At 43.4% G+C, this 19,597-nt stretch overlaps 1 protein-coding gene across 2 annotated transcripts; it reads left to right on the plus strand.

Annotated features, from left to right (window-relative positions):
• Positions 1-906: 906 nt before the first annotated feature.
• On the plus strand, positions 907-16,565 carry efemp2a (EGF containing fibulin extracellular matrix protein 2a). 2 transcript variants are annotated; one of them, XM_050042663.1, is made up of 11 exons: positions 907-1,186; positions 7,857-8,094; positions 8,700-8,748; positions 8,871-9,056; positions 9,580-9,702; positions 9,868-9,984; positions 11,704-11,823; positions 11,947-12,066; positions 12,221-12,347; positions 12,883-13,078; positions 15,683-16,565. In XM_050042663.1, the coding sequence occupies exons 2-11, from the start codon at positions 7,993-7,995 to the stop codon at positions 15,854-15,856; spliced, it is 1,314 nt and encodes a 437-aa protein (XP_049898620.1). In that variant the 5' UTR covers positions 907-1,186; positions 7,857-7,992; the 3' UTR covers positions 15,857-16,565. The 2 variants fall into 2 exon arrangements, with proteins under 2 accessions (XP_049898620.1, XP_049898619.1); XM_050042662.1 differs by having other exon boundaries at positions 907-1,086.
• The last annotated feature ends 3,032 nt before the right edge of the window (positions 16,566-19,597 follow it).

Consider the following 19,597-nt stretch of genomic DNA (forward strand, 5'->3'; position numbering starts at 1 on the left):
ACATTACATACATCAAGTATCGTGGAATAATGCTCGCAATTACAGCAATGCGACTGGTGCTCATTTAATTCTGAAGAGGCTCTCATTTTGTGGGGAAACACGAGGGTGACCTTCAAGTTTGACTTCGAGCTGAGTCAGACTAAAACTAATAAAATCTGACATGGGTTAGGCAACATCTTGACCAGTTTGCAACATAACAGACGGCTAAGTTTTTAAGAAGAAACACTGCCGGAAATGATTCCAAGAGCAGTAATGGATTAGTCACGTACAAACAGAGCAGCGAAGTTGGTCAAGAATAATGATAGCATTTTATTTTCTCTTATTTCATCCCAGAAAGCAGCACCGGTTTTATTCTGAGGAACAAGCTGACAAATTTTCCGAATACGTCTCCGCTCTCTCTCTTCCACTCTCTAATTTTTGTCCACATTCCATTAACTTCTCTCTCCCCAGCTATAAATATCCTGCATGTCAGATTGGACGAGAGCAAGGGCTTTAGTCGCTTTATGGAAAAAAAAAAAAAGATGGGGGAGGTAAGTATAGATAGATGGGGGGTAAATGGGAAAAGGGAGGGAGGAAAAGGGTGGGAGAGCTTGGGGCTTTTGCGGGGGTTTAGTTTAAATGAAACCAGGTGTGTTGTGGGACCCGTAAGAGGGGGCATTGGGTAAGAAGATGGGGGGGCAAGTGTGTGAATCTGTGAGTTGTTGTTCCGCCTGCGATTTGGACGGATTTGGAATTTTGGTATTTGGGCCGCAGACCAGGAATTTGCATCCTGGGGGGTCAGGGAGAGGGGGTTTGGAGAGTGGCAGTGCAGGGGGCCAGATGGGGGAGGAGGTCGGGGTGGGGGGGGTAAGAATGGGCTGTCCCTCTCCTCCCTCTCTTCTCTCCGTCTCTTGCCTGCGCTCTTTCTCTCCCTCCCTTTGCATGTGTTCAGCTGCTCCAGCTGTCGGTCTCCCCACTCACTCTCTCAGGGTCATACAGGCAGGAGTTTAAGGGACCACTTCTGTACGCCAACTCAGCCGGGACGACCGCAGCTAGCAGAAGGACACACCGGTCAGAGGGAGAAGACACATCCGAAAAGATTCAGCTGTGAGTTCCCCTTTGTTTCTTTCACATCTGTTAGCGGAGATCTGTGTCAAGAAGACAATGACTCACCACGTTTGCTGAGTTTTAAGACGAACTATCGGAGGTGAGATGTACCTCTTACCCACTTTTCTGGTACAGGCCATACACGTCACAGCTGCACCACTGCTGTGCTCTCCGCTCTGCTACACTTTGCTCCTCACAGGAGCCAAGATACTGTGGCTCACAGTCTGTGTAGTTTGCTTCTTGGCTCCGTGCTTCAGAGACTGTAATAGGGGGATAGACAGGAAGAGAGGTAATGAGTCACAGGGCATGTATTATTGTACAGTATGTTGCAAAAGTTCTTCCACCTCATCCCTCTTGTACAACTCTTAAAGTCAGTGTCACAGTCTCAGTTTAGTCATGCAGAGGGGGGGGGGTGAATTCTTCCTCTCTTTTCCTCTATTAAACAAGAAGAAACAGGTGGCAGCTACAAGAACATACACACACAAACGTCTCTGGATAACATCACAGACAGTTTAGGATGCTGCTTTACGACTTTGACAGTGTATTTTATCACTGTTTATACAGTTTACTCCTAATAGCTAACATGTGACAGCTCCACCATCACTGTAATGACTCAGGTGGGATTATAAAAGCAACAGGAAGGAAGACGAGCTCCCCTGAGAGCAGCGCATCATCTCGTGCCACATTGTATGCATACACTAATACATCACAGCCCTTTAACACCCTTTACACAGGGAGACAGAGCAGTATCAGCAGTGAGAGCACAGAACGGTTAAAGTGTGTGAATTTCTCCCACAGGCCATTATCCATCACTGGCTAAGGAGTTTCCCAGAACAGGACGTTGTGTGTGTGTGTGTGTGTGTGGGTGTGTAAAAGTGACCCCCTAGTTGTGGATTTGCAGGTTCACTGCCACAACGGTAACAAAGCGCAGCTGGAAAGCGCAGGGCCACCATGTTCTCAGGCTGCTCTACGCACAGCCGAGCAGAACAACACAAAGTTAGCTATGTATACACTACAACCCACGATGGTCGTCCTGCAGTTTACACTCTGTGTGTGTGTGTGTGTGTGTGGTCCAACTGTGTGTTTTCCCTGGTCCCCATGTGGTCACTTTTGTGAGCCGCCTGACATTTTGCTTGTTAAATTGTGCTGACAGTGAGAATTTAGAAATGGGTCAGCCTGCTGTTACTGAGGCAAAGACAGGCCCCAAATGGTGATTATATTATTGTTGATACTACACACAACAGGTGTTCGGGCAGGGATATTTTGAGGTGTCAGCGAGGGCCAGAGGTGGAACCCAGTCAGTGTTTTGCAAGTCGCAAGTCTCAAGAACTTTGACTTTTGAGTCCTAAACAAGTCATAATGACTCCTCACCAAAAGGCCATTTTAACTTTACAGAAATCATGAATGCTTTTTGTCATTTGAATTCATTTGTTAAAACTGGCGTGACTGAACTTAATCATACGACAGCAGTGCTGACATTGCACTTTCATACAGCACTATTAACTAATACCACAATTAGCTCATAGCACCCACATTATCTTGCTGACTATGTTAAAACTTCTTCCCCTGTTCTTTGTGCAACCTCAGATGACGAATGAGGTTTGAAGTTGTTGCGTCTTCAGTCCGCATGTTTTGCATACTGCAATTTGGTTTCTCTTGACAACCACATAATTTTTGTATGTGTTTTGTAATTATTTTTGGAATTTTTTCAACTGGTGCTCAGTAACGTGACGTTAGATCTTCATGGTTTTCTCCTAACTTGACTGGACGCTGTCAGATTATTTCAAAGGGAATCTGGGGAATTAAGTGTCAACTTGTTGGTAATTAATAAGATTAAAATTAGTTGATTCAGGAAATTAAGGGAAACAAATTGATTCATGGCACACAATACCCAATTTTTGGGCTTGGGTATCAAGTATTTTTAGGTCAAAAGGCTTAAGTCCAAGACAAGTCACAAGTCACTGGTGTTTAAGTCCAAGTTGAGTTGCAAGTTTCCCACTTTTACTGAGTCTAAAGTCAGTGAATTTGTGACTAAAGTCTCATTAAAGTCCAAGTCAAAACAAATGTCAAAACAGTAAAAAAAAAAAGAAGCCCATCACAAGCTCCCAGAGCTCAACACGTCTTCAGATGTCGTTTTGTCCGACCAACAGTTTAAAACCCACAGATATTTCAAATCATCATAACTGTGAAGCTGACACCAATAAAACATTTAGTATCTTTGATTGAAAAATGACAGAAATGATGAGTCTAGATACTTGTTGATTATTTTGATGTGATGTGGTGTTACAGTCAACCTGTGTTTCTTTACGTCACTCAAAACCCAGACGATGAATTCCTGCACTTGGGTCACATTCCCTGGCATCCTCCTACACAATGAGGGGAGATGAGAGGTTAGGGGAGCAGTGGCTGGAGGTTTGGCACCAGCTTTCCTCTTATGTGAACCATGGGGGGTTTCCCAGAACCTGATACTCTGGGAACCACTGCCGTGGCAGGGCATCCCAGCTGGGAACTGGCGCCCACATCCTTGCCACGGGCATTCCAGAGGTCCACCGCCACTTGATCTCCAGCGGCATCAGGGCAACACCCATGCGTCCCTGCTGCCCGCACTCAGTAGCCAGTGAGTGACTGGACCCTGAGCTGATGGTCAGTTTGTTTTTGGGTGGTTTTGGGCCACATTCTTGCTGGTTGTAAGTGTCCGCCGGGCCAAGTCAGAGAGGTCACGTACTGTGGCTGTCTGATTGCATGGCGGTATGTGTTACCGTCCATGCTTACAGGGTGAGGGCATGTTTTGCTGCATTTCACCACGCAAAGGTCACAAATGGCCGATGATGTCATCCATCAAGTATTTGAGGGTGCCCACGTCACCTTGTGGCCTTCTGTTTCTCTCAAAACGAGACACAACAATAAGCAGTGCCTGCAAATGTGGCCTCGGGAGCTTACATCAGTGCGTTTGTGCACGTAGACAGTCAGTGATTATAACCTTCCCGTCACGTATTTTAACTGGAGCTCACTGACTTTGCAAACAGCACTTGCTCAGAATTTTTTTCATTCCTTCAATTGGTCTGGGGTTTTTTTCGACTCTTTTGGTCTGCGGGAGCTGGAAAAGGTGATTTGTTTATGTTTTAGAGTCAGCTTAAACACTTATAGCCTCTCTCCAGGAACATTAACTGAAGGGTGGTTGTGTGTGTGCTGGGAGGAAAGCCCAGTCCATCAGAATACTCAGCAAACATAATACACTATAAATCTAAGTCAAACACACACAACACTGCACAGAATGTTGTAGTAAAATATTAAGGTCATTTACGTAAGTGAAAGAAGCAATACCACAGTGTAAAATCACTCCACTGCAAGTAAAAGCCCTGCATTCAGAATTCTGGTTGTGTACAAAATACATAAGCATTACCAGCAAAATTAAGTTTAAGGATCCAAAATGAAAGTACTCACTATGCCTAATGGCCCCTTTCAATATAGGGCCCTTACATGCACAACGTCATATTTTGTAATAATACAGTTATTATCTAGCAAAACAAGATCAAAAGTAGCTACTACATAAAACTTCAGGAGCTCTTCTGTTAGTTTTGTTTCTGGACACCTTTGTCATTATTACTGGTGACCTCATGTAAATCCTAGCAGAGCTTGTCATCATTGAACCAGAGCAGGTCTAATCAGCCACGTGAATGAAATCACCTGTGTGGGTGTGCAGCACCTTTAATCGATAATAATAAACATTGTTTCCTTATTAGCTGATCACATTTTGTATATATCTTATAAATTAATGCAACTACTAACTTCAGTTCTCAGATAAATGTAGTGGAGTAAATATGCAAGAACAATATTTCCCTGCTTCCCCAAGCTAACTAGCTTTTAGCATGCTACTTAGCATGGTCCTAACATGCAAGTCAACACAGTGGGCTACTTACTTTAACAGGTTGTTTGTTTCATTTGGTGGCTCAAAATAAATTTTGTTACCAAGTTTCTTTATGCCATTGCTCCAAGAGCTCATAGTCCCGAAGACTCAGTCATCTACAAATAGGCCCATTGGACCAAAAGACCATTTGACTGACAGTGTGGTCTAACAAAAACAAATGTGCATTGCTCCAACGGGCTGTTTGAGAATTATGGTCATTGGACCGTCTCACTATGGTGAAGGCACGGCCTGCCATACTCTGCCTGTGACTGGCTTACCCTGATTATTTTACCCTAACCCAACCAATTACACACCTCATGTTTGTTTTCAGGACACTGGGTGCCAATTATTCTTCCTCCTATAGTGAAGGCAGGACCCACCCTGCACTGGCAAATAGCCGTTGCCTTTGTTGAATGGGTTGGTTTAGGCTTGAGGAGTGAGGTTGGTCAGGGTAAGAATATCAGGATATGCCAATCAGAGGCAGAGTAGGGTGGGTCATGCCTTCGTGTACTGGGCACTCGGACAATTGGGCTTTCAGTCCAGTGGTAAAAATTTTCTGACAATGTGGCACTTCATAATTATGATTCGTCAGAAGAACGAGCAGTCCTTCCTTTTTTATTTTAAGACATGTCAAGAGACATTCATCCATCCATTTTCAACCGCTTATTCATGACTGGATAAGTGGGGGCAGTAGGAAGTCCAGAAGCACTCCAGAAGTCCCTCTCCCCAGCAACACTTTCCAGCTCCTCCTGGGGGAGTTCCCAGGCCAGATGAGGTATATAATCTCTCCAGCATGTTCTGGGTCTGCCCCGGTGCCTCCTACCAGTTGGATGTGCCCAGAACACCTCTAACAGGAGGCACCCAGGAGGCCTTTGGACACGAAAGAGCAGTGGCTCTAGTCCAAGCTCCCTCCAGATGTTTGAGCTCCTCACCCTATCTCTAAGGATGAGCCTAGCCACCCTCCTGAAGAAACTCATTTCGGCAGCTTGTATCAGTGATCTCTTTCTTTCGGTCACTACCCAGAGCTCATGACCATAGGTGAGGGTTGGGAAGTAGATGGACCAGTGAATGGAGAGCTTTGCTTTCTAGCTCAGCTCCCTCTCCACCACGACTGCCAATCCATCTCAGCTCCATTCTACCCTCCTTCATGAAAAAGACCCCGAGATACTGGTAATTTCAAAAAAGTTTCCCCAACCAGTGGCGTAACTAATCTGTGGCAACTGGTAGTGAAACCAGTTTTATAGTGACGGTGGCTGGACAACTGAGTGGGTCATGACACTCACATGAAGTTGCCCTCTTTTAAACCAGTTGGGTTGGCCACTGCAGTCAAGAGCAGATATAATGTATAAGGCCAGGGGGGAGTATCAGAGGGGAGGGCACATTGGCTTTATGACGGCACAGCCTGATACCCCCTGCAGGGCCTAGTGATGAGACAAACGTCATTAACATGAATACTGGGCTTTCATAAGAGGCCTCCCCCAGCTTCTGGCACACTTTACCCAGAGCTGCAACAGCTAATCAATAAGACGTCAACTGTACCTCCACTTAGAGCTTCAACTCAGTAACACATGGAGCAGCCAGTGGGAATTGTAAAGTTCCTCTGTGTAAATCCTCATTTGGACAAACAGCTTTTTCTGTCCGTGAAATTAACATGTGGAATTCTTTACCTACAGAACTCAAATTGGATCCTGATTTCGATCACTTTAACTCAAACTGAGACAGAATTTGAAGAGGAATAAGTTATGCAGTCATGGATAATTTGGTGCTTCCTATTCTATGGTGCTAATTATGTATTGCAGTTTGTGTCTTGTATTGTTCTGCCTGTATTTCTATTGTTGTTTGTACTTTGTGTTCTTGTTGCTGAGTCTTTCCTATCTTAAGGCCCAGCTAGGGATGGGCATTGCTAATTAGCTTAGGCTCTAAATGCTGTGGTGTACTGTGGCAACTTATTTGATAACCCCATAATCGATTTGAGTAATTTTTAAAGAAGAAAGCTTTGATTCCAGCTTCTTAAATGTGAATATTTCTGGTTTCTTTACTCCTCAATGTCAGGAAACTGAAGGTTGTGGACAAAACAAGACTTTTGGGGACGTCATTTTGGCCTTTGGGAAATGCTTATCAACATTTCCTGACTTTTTATACCCCCAAAAATGAATTGATTAATTGAGAAAATAATCAACAGATTACTCAACGATCAAAGTAATCGTCAGTCGCAGCCCTAATTTTACTGAGCGTTGATAAGTCTCTGATGTAGAGTAGATTTAGGGCCTTAAATCTTCTTCATCCACAGGGATTCCTTGTCTCAGTGACAAATTAACTTGTGTCTCACAGACGGGAGCAGCTGAGCAGGACATGCTGTTGTAAAATATGTATCTAATAGCCAGGATTTATTTGCTCCCAGTGACATTACTCTGATACACAGTGAACCTCAGGGGGCAGCGTGCGGCGAGACTATCATTCCACTGAGTTGTAGTCTGCCAGTCTGCAGACACAGTCTGTCCTCTGTGAGCAGTAAATATGAAAGTATTTCTGTTCATGTTGACTTTGTTATTTTCAGCCGAAGGATGGAGTACGTCACAATGTTTATGTTTTTTACCTGGCAGACTGATTCATTCCATTTATTCCTGCTGCGATCAAGGGGGAACTGTTTAGTTAACAAACAGTGAACCAAGTCCAAGACGCTAACTGTTTGTGTTCTGACTGACTACTTAAAAACTGGCTCCAGTGCTTCTTTGCTTCCAGTTGATTTATCCACTTCAGCTGTGGGAGCACTCATAGCACCAGTGTGTTTTCAGACTGAAACCATTTTGTGATTTCTCAGTTTCTAATGTTGTTGTTTTTTATCTCTCCCTCTGATATACAGATACCACGTCTTGGCTGCCCGTGTCATCTGTACAGCAGCGCTACCTGTCTGTTAGCAGTGTGTGTGTGTGTGTGTGTGTTTGTGTGCATGTTTTACGTGTGTTCCCGTCCCATCTCCCGCAAATTAGTGCATTAGTATGCAGGGTGCTTGTGTGTCAATCTTGTGCGTGTGCATATGTGTGTCTGTGCTCCTCCGCAGTGCTATTTCACAGCCGCCCACAGAAAGTGACACCTACACGGTAAGGATGGATGGATCTCTCTGCCTCCTTCTCTCCTCCTCTCACACTCCTTTCTTTTTTTTCCTCCATATGATATATCACAGATTCTTCATGTGGAAACGTTGGCCTCATATCCCCTCTCTCCTCTCTTAGCTCTATTTATGTCCTCATCTTCTACTTGTTTAATATTCCACAGCAGTTTTCCCTCTTCAGCATTTTATAGTAGTCGTAGCTGGGGGTAATTTTAGCTCTAATTCCATGTTTCTTTTAGGCGTCACTTTTTCTTTCCATGCAGCGCACAGCAATACTTTTTTCCCCAGAATGATAATGACCCTTTTTCCAAACAGTGGCCTTAAATTCTTTGTTTCTGAAGTGACATTTGGCTTAGAGGAAAGTAGTTTAAAATGTCACAAATCCTTTAACAGCGGCAGACTTCTTTTCTCTTTGGCCTAGCTTCTTGAACACAGAGGAAACAAGTTTCTCGGTTTCTTTTTTAAAGTCCCACTACTGGGGATATATTATGTATTATGAATATATTATGCAACTACTTGGCTCGGAGGGCCTGTTCACATCTTTCTTTCCATCGTTTTCTCACACTCTCTTTCTCTCTCTGCTGCTCTTTGTAGGAATGCACAGATGGGTATCACTGGGACCATCAGACTGAGCACTGCAAAGGTAAAGTGCTCTTTTACCTGCGTTTATTCCATCTCAGCACCTAATTCTCAGCTGTGATCATGCTGTTGCTCTTCATGTTGTGTCCTGATTTGTTCCTAACAAGTAAAGTTTTGTCTCATCAGACATAAACGAGTGTGAGACCATTCCAGATGCCTGCAAAGGGGAAATGAAGTGCTTCAACCACTACGGAGGGTACCTGTGCCTTCCCCGCTCTGCGTCAGTCATCCCGGCCCCAGAGCCCGCCATCACGCCCACCGAGACCAACCCCTGCCCTCTGGGCTACGAGGCGCAGGGAGACAGCTGTGAGGGTGAGTGTCTGGTTTGTAGGTCTGGGGGGTTGGAGGTGGACAGGTGGCCACAGGATGAGTGATCATTAAGCATGTTTGTGTGTGTGATTGTGTAAGTTTATTGTCGGCGGCCACAGATTGCAAGGGACAGGTGGCTGTAGCAGGTGTTGGGACTGGAGGCTGCATGTTGGTGCAAACTGCGTGGGTGTGAGTGAGTATGAGTCCACGGGGGGCAGACAGACAGTGTAGGAATTTGGAAGATTTCACACCAGGACAGCTGCTGTGTTTTTAAGAATCTGACTAGCAGCGAGAAACCTACTCGCGCTGGAGGACAGCGAGGTGTTCATCTGGGACAGCAAACATGATTCATCATGATGTGATATTCTCAGCTGTCGGGTGCAAATGAGGAGAACAGAGTCGCCATCGTCTGCACTGCAACAGTCACACTGTGTCATTCAGTCACGGTGAATGACGCCGTGATTCATCACAATAACCACATTTCTTTTACATGTGTGTCCCTGTTTCACTTCACCCACAAACACAGATATCAACGAGTGTGAGCGAGACGAACATGACTGCCAGCCCAGCCAGGAGTGCATCAACACACTGGGTGCCTTCACCTGTCAGTGCCCTGATGGTTATCGCAAGGTTGGCACAGAGTGCATTGGTGAGATAATTTGAATTTATCCTGTAACTAAGCAGGCTTAAATAAGGCAACTCAGATTTTTTTGCCACATGGCCTGAGGGGGAAGTTAGTTACAGCTGCAAGAGTGACCTTAATAATGTGCAGGAATGTGAATATCCCTCCTCTGACTCTGTTTCTCCATCTCAGACATCGATGAGTGCAGGTACAGGTACTGCCAACATCGCTGTGTCAATGTCCCTGGCTCCTTCTCCTGTCAGTGTGAACCTGGTTTCCAGCTGGCAGGAAACAACAGATCCTGCATCGGTGAGTGACGCCCTCTGCAACGAATTATAAGACTCAACTTTCACAGCCACTGTCTCTGAAATCAGGCAAAAAGTCTGCAAAGTGTAGCTTCCACTCAATTCAGTCTTACAGAGATCGTACTCAGGCTTTTGTCAAAACACACAGAACGTAAAGCCTTTGAAAATGTAGTTAAGAATATTACAGATTTCACACATCAAAGTGTGCTTACAGGTCTTGGGGAAAACTATTGCTTAAGTCAGTGCTTATGTCAATAGTCATATAAAGTCTATAAAGCCTTGACTACAAGTTTGAAAAGAAAAAAGAGAAAACATGGGGGTGCTCAGTTGGAAAGAAGTGAGCTTGCCAAACCTCTTTGGATCCTCATCTCTGCTTTAGGCCAAAGGTTAGAGGCTACATTAGAGGCCACTAGCATAACTAAACCAAATCTTTAATGCAACTGTCCATGACCAAGTTGCATTGTTGGTAACATAAGCACCAGAGGAATGCGTAGAATTAAAAAAGATGATGTCTCTGGTTCTGCTGCATCGATTTGGATCTCTTTTTCAAACTGTCCCTCATGAGTCTGACAATATTACAGTAGTGTGATGCTAAATCAGTAAGGCACACCTGAAAGTATTTCTCTGTAACATTACATGACTACATAGGTTGACAATTTACGTCAAGATATCAGAGGAAAAAAAAATAGTAAGGGTGTTGCTCTTCAAAAAATATTATCACATATTCATGGACAACATTTTAAAACTTTCTGTGACTTAAGGATCCATTTTTTTTTTTTTTTTATGTATGTTTACTTGTCTGGCGTTTTTCAAACATATCATATTTACAGGGTTTAAAGCCTGTGACTCTGCACCAGTCCGTTAGAACTGAAGAAGCCTCTTGGATGAGAGGCGAAACGTCCTCAAGAAACTCAAGCAAGTCAAGTTGCCTAAGATATAGCACTTAAAATCAGATTCAAACTCTATTCAAACAGAATTTCAGTAGCTGGTAAACATGAAGGGAGAGACGAAAACACATCACACATCGAGGCACGTTAAAGCTACCTTGCATCGACAACTACAGAAAATAAATTTGCTGTTATGTTACATTACTTGGAAGGTTATTCACGGAAGATTACTAACACAACAAAAATCCATGACTTTTACAAATTCCATGACTTTTTCGGGCCTAGAAAATGTGATTGTGAGACTCCATTACCCTTCCAGCGAGTCTGTAGCACTCGCCATTGTGGGTGTTACTTCTCATTGGTTATCTGGCGCACTGCTTGACAACAGCATGACATTACTCTTGGGACTGACTAGCTAATTGACTCCCCCAATAGCGCTCATTTGTAATTTTTTATTATAACTGAGAAACCTCTGCTTCATGACTCATCAGTCACATCGCACTTGGAGGAGTTAGTTGGATTCAAAGGTCTGGACTCTGGCACATTTGACACAAACACACAGAGCCCTTCTCGCTCTGACCCAGTGAGGAAAACAGCACGGACAAAAAACTCTTGTGAAGAAACCAAAACTGTTTCAACTCTGGCAGAAAATTGTGTATTAATTTTGGACCCCATCACTCACAGTAACGAGCTAATTGAGAAAATATGTTTGCAGGGCCTTTGAATTTGGTGATTTCTGTCTTCAGTTAAAGTTTTTGATTAAATGTTTTTGGGATGTGTGTGCTCTTTGACTCTGTCAGCATTTAAATGAAACTATTAAATCTGCCTCCCTGCAGATGTGAATGAATGTGAGATGGGTGCCCCCTGCTCTCAGAGGTGTTACAACACATACGGCACTTTCCTTTGTCGCTGTGACCAGGGCTATGAGCTGGGGCCTGATGGCTTCGCTTGTAACGGTAAGAAGGATTAATACGAGTGCAAATTTCACAGTGTCAGTGATGCCAGCCTGCTCTGTTTTTTGTTCCCGTTCCACCTTTAACTGTGAACAATGAATAAAACCTGAACTTTTCACTCGGCAGACATTGATGAGTGCAGCTACTCCAGTTACCTGTGCCAGTACCAGTGTGTCAACGAACCTGGGAAGTTCTCCTGTGTGTGCCCAGAAGGATACCAGCTGCAGGGCACCAGACTATGCCAGGGTAAGCACAAACCCGCCTCCATTTCCTCCCAGCACCAACACCTTCCTCTCTGTGCTTTCAGAGTTACAAAAGCTGCACTGATTCAAAGGTTACTCATTCTTCGACCGCAGCTCCGTTCAAATCAGACATCATCAACTGTTTTTCTCTCCTGCAGATATAAATGAATGTGAGACAGGTGAACATCAGTGCACCGACACGCAGACCTGCGTGAACATCCACGGACGATACCAGTGTGTGGACACAAACCGCTGCCAAGACCCTTATGTGCAGGTGTCTGAGAAGTGAGTGACACCTCATGAAAGCCCGTGTGTGTGTTCATAAGCAAACATGCACACTTCACACACCTTTTCCCAATTACTAAAATATGTGCTGGCCATCAACTCTGAATATAATCAGCCCCTGTATTGAGTATGGCTCAAGCTGCAAGATTACCCCAATTACTTTTTCCACGTATGAGTCCAACTTTGCAACCTTTTCTTCTGAACATGGTCCAGTGCAATAAGAAAACTATTACACTGTTACAAGTGTTGGATTGGTAACAGGTGTGGGTCACTATTAACAAATCCCAGATGATTTGGTCATATAAAACGTGTTTTAGAAAAACATGAGGGAAAAAATGGCTACTGTTCAATATTTTTTAACATTTTATAGGAGAACTTTGCTCTCAGTTATATTACTCCCTCTGCTGGCTGATATATGAACTACTGTTAATGTTGTCTGCACCAAATCTTACTACAGTTTGCAGTTACTGTACTCACCTTACTGTGTGTGTGTGTGTGTGTGTGTGTGTGTGTGTGTGTGTGTGTCCGTGTCCAGCCGCTGTGTGTGTCCTGTCAACAAGCCCGTCTGTCGAGATCTGCCTTTCTCCATCGTCCACCGCTACATGAGCATCACCTCTGAGCGCTCCGTCCCCTCCGACATCTTCCAGATTCAGGCCACCAGCGTCTCTCCAGGGGCTTACAACACCTTCCGCATCCGCTCCGGAGATGAAAATGGAGACTTCTACATCAGGGTGAGAACTGTTAAAGAGCACAGAGAGGAGTATGATTAATAATTGTTCAAGTTAAAGGGACAGTTCACCACAAAATCTAAAACGCATAGTTTTCCTCTTATCTGTAGTGCTATTTATCAGTCTGGATTGTTCTGGTGGGAACTGCCAAATATTAGAGATATCAGCTGTAGAGATGTCTGCCTTCTCTCAAAAATAATGGAACTAGATAGCACTTGTCTTGTAGAACTCAAAGCACCAAATAATGAATTTGTACAAATCAACAGCAATGTCTCTTTCCAGAAATCATGACCCAGTTACTCAGGATAATCCACAGACCTTGTTGTGTTACAGCAGTTTCATGTAGGAACTATTTTCTGTCTACCAAACTACACCCGCTTACCAAATCACCGTGCAGAAGCAAGGGTGCATCTACTGCTAGCTCACCTACTGTAGCACCACTGAGCTAGCTAATGTTACAGATCAACTGGGGAGAACACTATCAATGTTTACATCTCGTGCTGTCACGTAGAGTAGATGCATGCTTCCTTCTGTGCAGTGATTCGGTGTGCTACTATGAAAACTGCTGACAAACCTGAATCAAAGTGATGATTCGTGGCTTGTTTTGACTGTAAGGAGCGGCTCTATTATATTTGTGTTCGGACCTGTTTGTAATTGACAAACAGAGTGAAAAATTGAATTTCCCCTCAGGCATTAATCAAAGTATATATATATAAAAAAATATTTAGGGTTTGATGGATATGTTGGAAAAACACTGACACTTTTTATTAAACATCGCATATTTGTCAGGTAGTGCTGTACCCTTCACGTTATGGCAGTTCCTTCCTGACTAAACCTACTTGAAATGTCACCCATTACACTGCATTCTTAAGCAGTGCATCCTAACAAAGGAACTCCTAATACAACGTCCAAATATACTGAGTTTCTGTTACCACTGAATAAATCTGTGTAGGTCCGAACACGAAAAAAAGCTGATTAGTGTCAAAGAAGAACTTTAAGATGCTGTAGATCGTGTGGTTTTTGGTGTGTTAAACTTTGTACTGTAGAACAGGTCAACACTGCCTTTCAGTGCAGATCTATTTAAAGGTACACTATGTAGGACTGTCGGTTACTGTTTGCCAACACTCTTGCCAGAAAAAGTAAAAGTAAAAGCCAACCCTCAGATTCACTCTTGTTTGACATTTCGCCTTGCTATATTTGCTTTTTTTTTTTTTTTTTTTGCGCTGTGTCTCTTGGATGCCTGCTGCTTAAGCTCTGGCACCTGGTCACTACCTTTTTATAAAGCCCCGACCTCATCTTAAGGTTTTTGATTCAATCCAAGCCTGCAGGAGAAAAGTGTAAAACCACAAAAAGATGGAGACCTGTTCTAACTCTTCTATTCTATTCTAACATTTTCTAACTTGACATCATTATGAATAGGGTCCCTCTGTATTTCTTGTTGCAATGTTGCAGTAGATGGCAAGGAAACTATCAAGAAGGAACAGTCATGACAACAGTGACGGTATTTGAGGAGCCAGACTTTGGTGTCAGTTCTATTGAAGTTAATAGGGAGGGCACTGCAAATCACACTTTAACCAATCATATCTTTGTTGTTTCAACTTTTACTAAAAATGCTTCCACCAGAATAAAAAAAACACACAATGTAATGTAGATTGATGTTTTTATCTAAATATGTGCATGGTGTGGTCTCCAAACAGATCATGGCTCTGTTCGTCAGCTGCATCTCAGCCTCTGCTGGACAGAGCCATAATCTGTTTGGAGACCGAACGAATGAACAAAGAAAATGAAGAAAACGAACATGTCAGTCAATTGAATATTTTTGGCAGCTCTTCCATGCACCAAGTGTAATAAAGAACCAAAGCTACCTCATGTAAGCTTAGCTCTAAAAATCAGGTTGATGCTACACTGAGTGACAAACGATAGCTATTGGTTATCTTCTAAGACACTGAGGTGATTATAGCAATGAAGCAAAAAACACCATATACATAAATATTAATAATAATATGTACATAACTAACTGAAAAGTCAACTAGCGTTAACCAACTTAAGGATGAAAAAGCACTGTAATCACTTCAGTGTCTTACAAGGTAACCACTCAGTTAGCCTGACTTTTGGAGCTCAGCTAATGTCAGGTTGCCATGGGCCCTTTTTTAAATTTGGTGCTTTGAAGAGCTGCCAAAAATATTAAATTGTCTGACATATACTGTCTTGCGAAAGCGAGAGGTTATGATAAAGCTCTGTAGAGCTGACCGCCCTCCTCCTCATAAAGTTGATGGTGTGTTTCTTTACTTTAGCAGCCAGCTAGGCTAAGTGACTGGCTAACCTCGCTATTTTAAGAGTGAGTTCGTTATCAAAATGATCAATAACACCAAACACAAACAGTAAATATGATCAGCAATATGTACAAAGCTAACTGTGAAAAATCAAGTAGTGTTCACTAACTTAAGGTGGCACTTAAGGTTGGAGGGGAAAGCAATGTTAGCCACTGTAGAGCTGACAGGAAGTAAAAAGACGTGAACTTTGAAAAACAGATTGTGCAAGTAAAGAATTCCTTTATGTAAAAGTATGTAGTAATATGCTCACTAACATTTGTCTTGTCTTCTCCAGCAAATCAATAATATCAGTGCCATGCTGGTGCTGGCCCGCGCTGTGTCGGGGCCCAGAGAGTACACGTTGGACCTGGAGATGGTGTCAGTTAACCCTCTGCTCAGCTACCAGGGCAACTACCAGACCAGCTCCGCCCTCAGACTCTCCATCTACGTCGGGCCGTACTCCTTTTAAAGACGAAGAAGAGTGGAGGGACACAGAGAAAGATGGAGAGGGAGAGAGAGCTGGGGAGATAAAAACGGAAAATGAAGCTGTAAAACAAAAGTGGTCGATGCAGTTCAACCAGTCACTGTGATGTTACACTCTTTATACACTTTTTGTACGTCCAAAGAAAGCCACACATTTCTGTCAGCCATATACATTCAGTACAGTATACAAATGTAGCAGTAATGTCTAACAGATAAATAACAGCCCTGAAATAATTCAGATTTGTTCCCTTGTGTTTAATGTGTTATGTTTACTGTTATTTTTTACTCGACACCTATCTGACAGCAGCATTCTGTGGTCAATGTGTATGAAAAGGGATTTTATTTTCTTCACATCTGCTCAGGGTGATAACAAATCTGTGTGACATATTCCCCGTCTGTCTTCAGGTGGAGATATTCACGCCCAGATTAATCTGTTTTCACCAGTTTACATCCTTATCTGCGGCTCCGCTCTGTTTGTCACTTTATTCGTGTCAGCCCCGTTTCCTGTTGACAGACGTGATTCAGTAACCACTCAGATCAGACCTCAGCAATCCACGCTCCTCCGTCACCCTCCACTGTTCATTCCTATGTACAAGCGCTCCATCACTGCCTTTTGTAGGTTTGTCACATTGCTGATTGTGTTGTACTTTGTTTTTTTTTTGTCTAAGATTTAAACCCAAATAAAACAATATACCTTTTCCTCTGTGTCACAGTTACTACAACACATTCTTATTTATCTTTTTATTCTCATTCTCCAAAGTGAGGATTTGCTCCTTTTTTCAGTTTTTATCATTATAAACTGAATATCTTTGGGTTTTAGATTGTTGATCACCTATAGAAAGCTTCTTGGGCTCTAGGAAAATTAAAATAGTCCCTTTTTTTTAACTTTCTAACATGCTGCAGACAAAACTATTAATTAGCTATTAAAAAAAAGCTACTGCCACATAAATCGTTAATAGATATTGGTTACAGCCCTGAAAATAATATTCTTCTAATATTCTTCATTGACAATGTGCTAAGAGTTGGCCGATCGTTCCTGTGGAGGCCAAGTATTATCTTTAAATGATGTTGTTCCACACAAAAGCTCAGTGAAGTGACTGAGTGCTGCTCTTTGAGGGAGTTGGGGCAGTTTACCTGATGCACATTCATCAAACGAGCCAGTTAGTCTTCATCCTTTGAGTATTTTCTTTTGTGGCGGAAAAATACTGTTTGAAAACACTTCCAAAAGAGGGCAAATCTCACCCTTGTGTCACTTGTTGAAGTTTGTTTTTGAGGAGCTCCTTGTTGCCTGTTTAGTAAGGTGTGTTCCTCCCTTTGGCCTCAGGGAGGCAGTAATGAGCCTGTAATGGTATGGTGCACCACAGTGAAGCAAGGTAGACTCCACAGAAGAAAACTTACTTGGGCAAATAACTCCAAGGTGAGGATTATGCTTTATTTGTACAGTATTTTTCTGTTTTACAAGAGAAAATACTTTACAGAGCTCGTCTCCATGAGAAATGGAGACTGCCAGCAGATTAGATAGTCCAAACAGGGACTGTATGATGTCACTCTGAGCTCTCTGACAGGCAACACCATTATCTGGTCCTGTCCAAGCTCCAACCCCCAGGGGCTGAAAAATAGAGCCAGCGCACAAGTGCAAAAAAAAATGCAGTTCCTCAATAGGCTTCTTGTGGCTGGCTCCAAAAACTCAGTCCCCGTTCACCCCCATGTTGAAATGCTCAGCTTTACAGCAGAAATAAACATGTTTCCAGCCTGGTACAAAAATGGGTTTGGTCCCTGAAGCTAATTTTCCTGTAAATGACAACTATTGGGGGACTCACCTCACATTTTAGTCAGGCTTAAGGTTTTGCAGAGTTAAGGGTGTGGCCGCTTTGAGTGTCATGCTGTCTATGGGGAGTCACCATATATAGCCCATTTTACACTGCCTGTTCAAGGTAGGAATACTACGCTGTTATTCTGCCTTGCAATTCTCTACAGAAGGTATGACTGCGGAAAAGGGGGACAGAGTTGTTCTACCTTTAAACCGTCAGTGGATGGAACAGTGCCAAATCAACGTCTATGTTGAAGAGACAGCCCGCAGGATGACATATTATGTGCGCGACCCACCATCAGGAGATGTAAAAAGCAGCTAGAAGCATTTGGCAGCTAACACAAAGAAGAAGAGCAGCAAAAGGAAATGTCAGCAAATGGGAGCCAATAAGGTCGGGGAGCGCCTTATTCCCTGAGCAGGATGAGATTAACCGTCATATGACAGGGACAATAAATGCTTGTTATTGCCATGTTATGCCATTTGTTTTTGTTTAAAAAGCATCACCCAACATGTATGTCACATGTCACACTAGAGGCCAACCTTGTTGTGTTATACATCACGCCCATTACAGCTCTTTTGCTTCCAGAAAGCCGGCATGCTATCTGAGATCACACACTGGGGTGGCATTATGCTGGTGTTGTTTGGTTGCGTATAAAAAAGCAATGCCCGTGTAATGATGGGTCGTCATTGTGGCCCTATCGCAGGATCTCTGTGTAAAAAGGGCTTATGACTCAGATCCAACCCTCACTCCTACACAGCTCCACCCTCTTGACTCAATATGGTCACTTCTGGCTCCAAAAACCCAAGACAGTGACGGCCAAACTGCCAAACTCAAGGCCTCAAAACGGGAGCCCACAAACCAAAGAATGACATCATGGTGGCGACATCCATTATTTTTATACAGTCTATGGTCCTGACCTAAAAGTACATTTGGGCTGCCTTTAAATTGTACTTTTGGGGCGCCCAGTAGCTCAGTGGGTAGAGTGGCAGCCCAATGTAGAAAGGCAATGTCCTTACCACAGCAGCCGCCGGCTCGATTCCAGCCTGCAGACCCACCTTCACACCTCAAACTGTCCTGTCATTAAAGGCAGAAAGCCCAAAAAACAATCTTGAAATTGTACTTTCACCCAATTAAGGAGCAGATACTTAGCAGTGTGACACAGTCTTATGTTACAGCCCACCTGACCAACCTGTCAGCTTCACCTGACACGGCCTGCTCAGTAATCCAACCACCATCACTGTTTGTCTGGTTCCCTAAATCTGTGTTACAAAATAAAATGGTGTCAATGTGAAGTCGTGTGTGAGGGTGCAGCAGGCAAGTCTACAGGGTAACTGTTGTTTGTATGAGTTCAGCCCACGACGCAGAGAAGGCTCGACTGTGTGTTCCAGCGTATCAGAACCACCCCCCTCTTCACCTGCACCCACACACTCAGCACAGCCCTCTGTAGCAAAATGTATGCGCTTCTTTCTTTAACATCATCAGCTCACAACAACCAGCTAACAGCTAACATCATCGTGATTTCTGTCCTTTTAAACGTTTCTGTCCCGTCCTAATATGCAGCCACGTTAGTAAAATATAAAGAAAGATCACTGCCTCATTTAGATTCCTCTCTTCTTCTCTAATGATCTAAAAATGTTTCATTTCTGCAGCAGGACGAGTTAGATCACAACGTCCTAACGTCCTTAAATTGGAGAGGAAAGGCAAAATGGCTGCAGTTTAAATGAAACAGGACTGAGGCTCTGCAGCCCTCTGTTCTATTTTTACTGTCACAGCACTTCACTTGTGTGTTAACTGATTCTCCTGACCCACAAAAAAAATCCTAAGGAAAAAGAGAGAGAGGGAGAAAAAGAGAGAGGGGAAAGCCCTTATTTCACAGTCCACTGCTGTTTGCTCCGCCCAGTCCTACACACAAACAC

Source organism: Epinephelus moara, chromosome 4, assembly GCF_006386435.1.
Source record: "Epinephelus moara isolate mb chromosome 4, YSFRI_EMoa_1.0, whole genome shotgun sequence".
In the NCBI taxonomy this organism is placed as follows: Eukaryota; Metazoa; Chordata; class Actinopteri; order Perciformes; family Serranidae; genus Epinephelus; species Epinephelus moara.